This window comes from Onychomys torridus, chromosome 10 (genome assembly GCF_903995425.1).
Source record: "Onychomys torridus chromosome 10, mOncTor1.1, whole genome shotgun sequence".
Classification (NCBI taxonomy): Eukaryota; Metazoa; Chordata; class Mammalia; order Rodentia; family Cricetidae; genus Onychomys; species Onychomys torridus.
The window spans coordinates 84,183,521-84,192,455 of NC_050452.1; the positions used below are offsets into that span (position 1 = coordinate 84,183,521).

The window sequence follows — 8,935 nt, forward strand, 5'->3', positions numbered from 1 at the left end:
ATGCACATATACATATGTGCCCCCACTCACATGTGAATGTGAAGTACACAAAAAACAGCTTTTAAAATCTCTGATGGACGGAAGTCAAAAGCTGTTTCTCCTCTGCCTTTCAGACACTGAAGTGCCTCCCATTAGCACCGGAAGTCCAGCAGATTCCTGTGCTGTTCGAGCGAGCTGCAGTTTTGATTCCATGCTCCCGGGCACTTGGACAAGGCAGGAAACGAGGACCCGCGGTGGCTCTCTCCAGCACGGGGAAGTCAGTCGGATGGGGGCGGCCGCTGGAACTGACCCTTATTTGGCGCGCATATGCGATGCTGTAACATCTGGTTGCTCATATCAAATGTGAAGCGGTGCTTACGAAACATGGCAGATCTGTTTCAAATACCAGACAGCCTAAGCAGAATGCAGTTGTTGAAAACCTTTACATATGTCGCATTACCAGAAGATTAAGCTTAAGTTTAGAAACAGCATTACTCAAAATCCCTCCTCCCTCTGGGGCTCTTTTCAGCCACAATAAAATGCACAGTTTTCTCAGTGCTTTTAATGGACTTCTGTGTTTATATGACTTAAGTCTAGTTTCTGTTTCCTTCACTGTGGTCTTGCTCAGGGTCTAACAGATGCTTTGAACACAGTGTGTAGGGGTTTTCCTGACCTCCGGATCAGTATTTTAATGTTGTCAGGAAATCATAGCATCATTGTCTTAACAATATAAAAATTGACTAACAGCTCCATAAAATGATGGAACTGCTTGATAAATGGGCAGCAGGTGTACAATCTTAGGCTTAAGGAGCTGAGTTTGGGAATCACTGTCTTCAGTCTGGACATGTTATTTTAGACTTCTGGCACTCTCTCCTGCAGGAGTGAGTCATCTGTCTTCAATAAACCTAAAACAGGATTCTGTTATGTCACGCTGGTTTCTAATAAATGGAAATGTTATAGTTTCCATTTCCAGTTTGCTTTTCACTAGCTGAGCTGAAGAAAATATCCTTGGTATTAACATTAGGTGGGGGAGTCAGTATGTATTTCTGAAACTTATTGAATGGAGAGTTAACATTACACTTAAATGACTTGCATTAATCTCTTCAAGTTTGAAAACTACATTGGGAGTTTAGAGGTCAATCACAGAGCCTACAGATGCACTGGGCAAGTGTGCTACCTCTGAGCTACAGCCTCAGCCCCAGCATTTTAAAGTCTACAAGAACAGAATCATTTGGAAGCATTACTAAATGTTCAAACGGATCACGTGCTGTTAGCTTTTACTGTCAACTTGACACAACCAGTGTGACCTGGTAAGAGGGAACCTCCACTGAAGAACTGCACCCATCGGACTGGCCTGTGGGCAATCGTCTTGAAAACTGATTGATGTGCCCCTGTCCACTGTGGGCAGAGCTATTCCTCAGGCAGGCAGTCTTGGGGTGTATGAAAAAGTTAGCAAGGAACAAGCCAGTGAGCAGCATTCTTCCATGGTCTCTGCTTCAGGTCCTGCTGAGTTCCTGCCCTGGCTGCCCTCAGTGATGGAGTGTGACCTGTAAGCAGAAATAACCCCTGCCCTCCCAGGGTGCTTCTGGTCATGGTGTTTTATCGCAAGAGCAGAAAACTCACTAGGCCACACAGTTTTTAAAAGATGGACATTAGATTCATTTCCTGGGATGTTCCTTAAATTCAAGGGGACATTTTGACTAGGTGGACCTGGAATATGAAACAGAAAATAGTCCAATTTGAGAAATAACATCAACAACAACAACAAAATGCAATAGTTCTGAAAGGACAGACTCTGTAGTTTAGAAGGCTGGAGGGATGTCTCGGCGGTTAAGAGAACAAAACGGCTCTTCTAGAGGACCTGAGTTCAAGACTCAGCACTCATACTGGGGGCTCAGGACCACCTGTAACTCCAGCTCCTGGTGGCCTGATGCTGCTGGCCTCTGAGGGCACTTGCACTCACACATGCCTCACACAGACATACAAGAAAAAACACAATGAAAAATAATAAAGGAATTTTGAAAAACAAACTATAGTTTAATCTCTTTTCATTTTACTTGAAGAAAAGAGCAATGAGATGCAATTCGCAGTGAACAGAAAACTGTTAGAGAAACTTAGAGATGTTTCCATAAAGCAAAATCATGGCATCTGCTGTCCTCAGCTGTCTTAGAGCGAGCATCATGGCAGCCAGTGTATACTAAACATGGCGTGCATGCACTAACTAGGTCCTCCTGTCCCATACGGCCGTTACTAAGCACATATGACTACTGAGCATTTGGCATGTGACTTGTTCGGTTTGAACTCTTAATAATAATAATAATAATAATAATAATAATAATAATAATAATAATAACTCATTTAATGTTGATTAGGCAGGAAAATAATCTTTTATGTTTTGAATTACATTAATATATTGCTTAAATTATTTTCAGTTATTTTTATTTTTAAATGTGGCTACTAGGGATTTAAAATCATGGATGTAGTTTATATTATTCCTGGATAAGCTAGGCCAGGGCAGGCAGTTCTATAAAGTTAGAAGAAATGATCATTATGTAATGTGAATATTAAGATGTCCTTTTTAAAGGAAACAAGTGAGGGCTCAGTCATATTGGCACATGCCTATATTCTCAGCACTTGAAAGGCTGAGGCAAGAGGACAGTCACAAGTTAAACCAACCTGCGCTCCACAGCAGAAGACTATGTCAAAAACAGAAACCATGAAGCTATGGCGACTTAAGGGACCCAGAACAGGAGATGAAGGACGAAGTCCAGGTCAGAGCACTAAACTTTACGGAGAGCAGGGATCCGTGAGTGAGGGACGTTCTGAAAGAACCCTGTCATGCCACACCGCAGACTGTGGGAACAAGGCAGAGCCAATCCTAAAGACCTCTCCCACCCCATACATCTGCAGAGCCAGCAGAAATCATATATGTAAGGCAAAAGTCTGACAAGCAGGGATTTGGTTACAAAGTCTGTAAGAATGGCAGGATTGTGCCACACGTTTGAACGTGAGCGAACTTGGGTCGAACTGCTGTAAAAGGGTGGCGCTTTCCAGGAAACTGGATTACTGAGAGGAAGGGGGAGGGCACTTGCCAACCCTGAGGCCGGGATTCCCTTAGATGCAGAAAATCAAGTACGAAAGTTTCAATACACAAGCAGCCCCCCACCCCCAAGCTCACCATACTTTCACATCTATTGCATTTACTCTGTGATTTCTGAGGGAAAGCGGACACAGCCATACCCATTTGGGGGGCAGGGGCCACAACTCTTCCACTGCCAGGTGGACACAGAAGAACAGCTGCCCTACCAGACCACCTTGTCATTCTCAGGGAGGAAGAGGAAGGGCCCTTTTTCAGTCTTTGCTCCTGCAATCATCTAAGTGATCTGCAAATACAGACCTTGCTTTGTAGATCAGGCTGGTCTTGAACTCACAGAGATCTGCCTGCCTCTAACTCCTGAGTGCTGGGAGTAAAGATGTGTGCCACCCCCAGCCTAAAGTTCTTAAAAATAAATCCCCTGGATTTGATTTCATTCTGTTTCTATAAGTGACACATTTAAAACTGATTCAGAAAACTTAAGAGGAACAGAAAGAGGTGATTCCTTTGTCTTTATAGTACTTAACAGAAAATATACGTGTCTTCAGTAAAAAGCACATGCACGCGCACACACACACACACACACACACACACACACACACACACACGGCTTTAAAATTCAAACAGAAATAGATGCAAGTGCACAGGTATGGAGAAAGTATTTCAGACCTGAAATTGAAAGCAAAATAAAGTTAGATGAAGGTCACCTGTTAGCAAATAATATGTGCCTAATGTGCATATCCTTTTGTGTACTATGTGAAGGAGGAGGATGAGCTGACTGGACCCAGGTGGGTCTTGGGATTGCACTGCCCAGAATCACCAGACAAAGGCATTTCTAGGAAAAGTCACCTGCAGACAGCCGCTTCCCCTGGGGGTGAGCTACTGTGCATACAGCACTCTGGTTCCCAGTACTTTCACATTCCAGCCACAGTCCTCCCTGTGTAGACAGGAAGGCAGAGATACTGACGAGAGACAAAAGGGAAACTCTAGGAAGCAAGAAAGCTGCATGAGTCAAGAAGGGAAATTCCTGCTTCTCCACAAGGTTTGCTGGCTATAAAATGCTCCCGACACACTCCTGGGGGCCAGCCTGCCCACTGCTCTCTGCAAAGAACATCAAAGCCAAGGAGGAGCAGCTGCTGCCACCGAGGTGAACATGAAGGGCACAGCCATCGCCTTGGCTGTGATAATCTGTGCTACAGTTGTTCAAGGTAGATGCCCCTTCTGCTTCTAAGCCTATGCGCTCACTTGGTTATCTTTCAAATGTCTTTTCTCTAAAATACACAATTTACTTAATTTTCACGAACATTAGAAGTTCTAGCAATGGCAGGAAATGTTGGAATTCTTTATATAAATTGTTTATTTTAACTATGAATGATAAACACTATGGATTTCTTAATTTTCTGACAATTATCTAGCAAGAGCCTTTAGAGGCAGCTCTCAGTGTCTGTTCAGAGAATCTTATATGGGATTATGTTGGCATCCTGGGAAAATTAGTTTTTTAAGCAGGAGCCACTAATTTATTATAACCAATACCTTCAGAATAGAAAACAAGGAAATTCTCGCTGAGGCCATGGTCATGGTCATTTCATATGTGTTTGATCAATACTTCACTTGAGAACAAGAGTGTTTTAAGGATAGTTTGGACACAGACAAGTCTCTGTAGTCCTTCCCCTGAAGAATATTGTCTCTAAATAGAAACATTATTAACATTTTCCCATAAGCTGAACTTAGAACTGCCCTGTGATCTGCTGGTTCTTATGCAGTTATCACAGCAGATCCAGGCTAGGAAATACAGAGTCTATAAAAACAAACCTCGTCATTTTTAGACTCTCCCTGCTCTTCTAAAAGAACACATCTTGGTGGTTTCCCTGGAGGCATTCGAGAGGTCTGAAAGATAGTTGTAGCTGTGGAGGATAACACGATTTATGACACCTAGTTTTAATCTAGAATCTGAATTATTTGCTCATTTAATAAAGAACAGATCACCAGGGTCTGCACCAGCTATGAAATAATTTAAAATGAATACAGAAGGGAAGAGCTACCTTGTTCTGGGTGTTGCTGTGTGTTGTGTAGTTGTGCTGGGCTGGTGGCATGTAAGTTCAGCACTTAAAGAGGCTGAGTTGAGGTAGGATGATAATACTAAGATGTGGGGCCTGCTGTGTACCTGCTTCAAGTTCAAGGTCATCCTGGGCTTTACGGTGAGCCGGAGGCCAGCCCCAGGCAAACAGCAAGTGAGTCTTATCTGAAACCTAAATTAAATAGTTAATAAACATGAATGAATGAAATAATCGAGGATATAATAAATTAGCATAAAGCAGAGGGAAATATTATAGGGAGATTCAAACTCAATTCCAATCTGCACAAATGAGATTACTAGAAATGTGTCTGCTGTCCACTGCTGGGACTGTAAATCACAGCCATGACTGACCAGTTCTGCGATCTGTTCCAGGCTTCAGTATGTTCAAAAGGGGGCGCTGTCTTTGCATAGACCCCAGAGCGAAAGCAGTCAAGCTGGCAGCTATTGAGACAGTCTCCATAATTTACCCGAGTAACAGCTGTGACAAAGTTGAAGTAATGTAAGTAACAGGCTTGCTGGAGAGGACGGTGGTGTAGACGTTCTTGTCTTGTTGATGCTTTGCCCTGAAGTTTACGACTTCTCTGTGTCTTCCCTAACAGTATTACCCTGAAAGCACACAAAGGACAAATATGCCTGGACCCCAAATCAAAGCAAGCACGCTTAATACGACAGGTAGGTTACCAGACTTCAAGTCAGAATGTGATTTTATCCACGAGAGCTCTGGAACACAGAAAACAAGCCACTGCAGGAAGACCCCATTACAACCCTAACAGAACGTGCATGAGGCATTTAAGGGGTCCTGGGTTATGGCAACATCCTTTTCCTGCTCCATGTTTTTACAGGTTAGCTCTTAATTATTGAGGAAACAAACCAACCCAGTAAATAAAACTCTTCATTTTCTCGTTACAGGCGATAGAAAGAAAGACATCTTTAAGGCACAAAAACAAGTCCTGAAAAAAAAAAAAAAAAGACTGGAAACCTGGGAGTGTCTGACTGTGATTACTCAAATATGAACTCTGAGATAAGAGCCGGACCTTCTCCTGTCTTGGAATATGTACCCATATATTACCAGGTTACAGAACCTTCTAGGAGGTTTGATATGTCTAACTATTCTGCTTGGCTATGAAAATATTTATCTCTAAAGTCACATGTCTGTATGTGTGCACATTCCGCATTACCTTCTGTGGTTACAATGGACGCATTGTTACTGAGCCCAGCCCAGTACTGGACTCAAAAGCATCTATGTGTGTAGTAAAACATTCCTTAAAGGATTTTTCATAAAAAAAAAAATAAGCATTCCTTTCCCCAAATATCCTTCAGTACATAAACATCTGGGAAAAGTTTCCATGTACCATCCTGTTTGTTCATTTCAAAAGACTGTCATTCACGAGATGCACCACAGACATTACAGAACACTAATGTTTCCTGAGTTAGCAACACTGGATTCCCCCTGAGGTGTACTAAAGAAGTTAAGATGTGTATTTCCTGTACATTTCTTTTTATCTATTTTATCAGTGACAATAGCCTGGTTACATTTTAAATATAAATTGTTTTTGCTCACCAAAGAAAAATGTTGAAAAAAATCTATGTACATCTATCAGTCTGTTCCTTGTGATTCTGCTTCTGAGAAAAATATGTATTTTGTGTATTTCCTTTGTCATACTGTGAATGGTAGGGATTTTTAAAAAAAAGAATAAAAATTGTGTTTCTCTAGTAAACTACTGACTCTTGTTAAATCATAAACAACTGCATACTTTCTGGGCATTGGCATGCCTTGAGGGGTTTTTTTTGTTTTTTTTTTCTTTGTATTTTAGAGGCACATAGCTACTTGTCACCATGCAGAATTCTTTAGAAATCTACTCCAGTGGGAAGGAGTTGGGAATGAGAAAGAATATAATAAAAAGGTACTGTAAGAAACTCTTAAAATAAAAAGAAATCAGCTAGGTATGGTGGTGCACACCTTTAACTCCAGCACTTAAAAGGCTGAGGCAGGAGAATCTCTAAGTTCGAGGCCAGCCTGGTCTACATAGTGAGTTCGAGGCCAGCCTGGTCTACATAGTGAGTTCCAGGACAGCCAAGGCAACACAGAGAAATCCTGTCTCAAAACATGAAAAGAAAAAAAAAAAAAGAAAGAAAGAAATGCCCAAATGTGAAAAAGGAAATGTCCTTTAATGATCGTCATGAAGGAATCCATTCAGCTCTACTCAGAGGGATTCTTCCTAGTCCAACTCCAGACCACCACCAACTCCATCTTTGGCAAATCCCTTACACTGTGACTTTCTGAGTCCACACAAGATGCAGAAAGCAAAAGGAGATTTCCTGTCAACCACAAGGGAAACTGGCCCGGCTGTGCCTACTCCAGACTCTGAACTTCAGCTAGGACACAAAGACTCTCTCAGGAAGAAACTCACAGTAGCAGCGATGATGATACCCTTGCCAGTGGCTTCCTAACACTCGACTCGACTCTGACGGGTCATTTCTGCCGAGCTCCCTCATGTGCACGTTCATTTTCCAATTGTGATTGTCAGTCCACAGCTCCATACACGGTGGGTCACAACGTAATAGAATGTGGAGTCACAGCAACAACAACAACAACCACCACCACCAACCTGGTAACAGTACAAGACCTCTGAACTCACAACAACCAAAAATTAATTCAAAAATCAAACGTATTAGTCCACGGTGTTTGTAGCAGCATTAGCCCACGTTGTATTTGCCTATGCTGCATTACAGGACCTCACTGTTACCTTGGTTCTGAGTGCACAATGTGTACACTGTGACACCATGAAATGCAATGAATCCTGTTTAAAACATTCAGATTGGAGGCCACTGCATATGCAACAAATTGAGGTGTTTTTTCCTGTGCATACAAAGGTTCCTGCTCTTACAGAAACATTATTGTTTAATTAGGAAGAAAAGGGGTTTTCATATTTTCACACTGTCATCACTCAGTGTATAAAAGTATCAAATTACTGTACCTTTGTGTTGGATTGTATTAGAACATTCTGAGGTTTTTTGTTTTTTTTTGTTTTTTTTTTTTTTTAACTTCCCTTAAAGGACTGAGAATCAGTTATCAACAGATTTTGAAATGTGCTGAAGGTACTCTCCACCCGCTCCAGTATCAAGCAACCAGCCAAGACTGGATGCTTTATGTCAAAAGAAGTACCACATGCATTTCCATTCGTATGCACGTCTGCTCTTATCTTTCATAAATGGCAAAATTATATGTGCACCAAATCATTATTTTAAAAATATATTCTTTATGATATATTATGAACATTTGCTTCGTATGCTTATTTTATACAACTATGCACCTGGGGTCACATAAACATTTCTGGGGCATAAAGAAGTCACAAGTTGAAATGTCTCAGAGCCCTGCGCTAGCCTTCCTGTGGATTCTTAAACTAACGACTAAATTCATTTTTTTCTTATGTCAGAGCCTCTGACTAACTACAGCACTACAATATAGCTGTGTATGCATTTGGAAGATGGAAATATTTCAGGATTATGATCTGGCGTATCTACAGATTCAAAGTTGGTAGGGATCTGTGAGACAGGGTAAGGAGTGGAATGCTGTTTGATGGGTACAGGTGTCTGAGATAAAAGAGCACAGGATGGGGGTGGGGCCCAGGCCAGGGGAGGGGCCAGGGCATGGCAGCATCAGCACTGTGCTAGGAATGTCCTTACTGCCGATTAACTCCACCTTTTAAGTGGTTATGATGGCAAGCTATATGTGCATTTTTTCACAACAGAGAGGGCTAAATCAATCAGATAATGATAGAAAT

The 8,935-nt window shown here is 41.8% G+C and overlaps 1 protein-coding gene across 1 annotated transcript; it reads left to right on the forward strand.

Moving 5' to 3' along the window:
- Positions 1 to 2,695: 2,695 nt before the first annotated feature.
- Positions 2,696 to 6,104, forward strand: Cxcl11 (C-X-C motif chemokine ligand 11). The gene is made up of 5 exons (XM_036200363.1): positions 2,696 to 2,750; positions 4,183 to 4,281; positions 5,523 to 5,649; positions 5,750 to 5,822; positions 6,060 to 6,104. The coding sequence occupies exons 1-5, from the start codon at positions 2,696 to 2,698 to the stop codon at positions 6,102 to 6,104; spliced, it is 399 nt and encodes a 132-aa protein (XP_036056256.1).
- Positions 6,105 to 8,935: the final 2,831 nt, after the last annotated feature.

Coding starts and splice junctions, on each gene's coding strand:
- Cxcl11 (XM_036200363.1), top strand. CDS start 2,696: ATGAAGCTATGGCGACTTAAGGGACCCAGAACAGGAGATGAAGGACGA. Junction 2,751..4,182: donor AGATGAAGGACGAAGTCCAG/GTCAGAGCACTA, acceptor CTCTCTGCAAAG/AACATCAAAGCCAAGGAGGA. Junction 5,650..5,749: donor TGTGACAAAGTTGAAGTAAT/GTAAGTAACAGG, acceptor CTTCCCTAACAG/TATTACCCTGAAAGCACACA.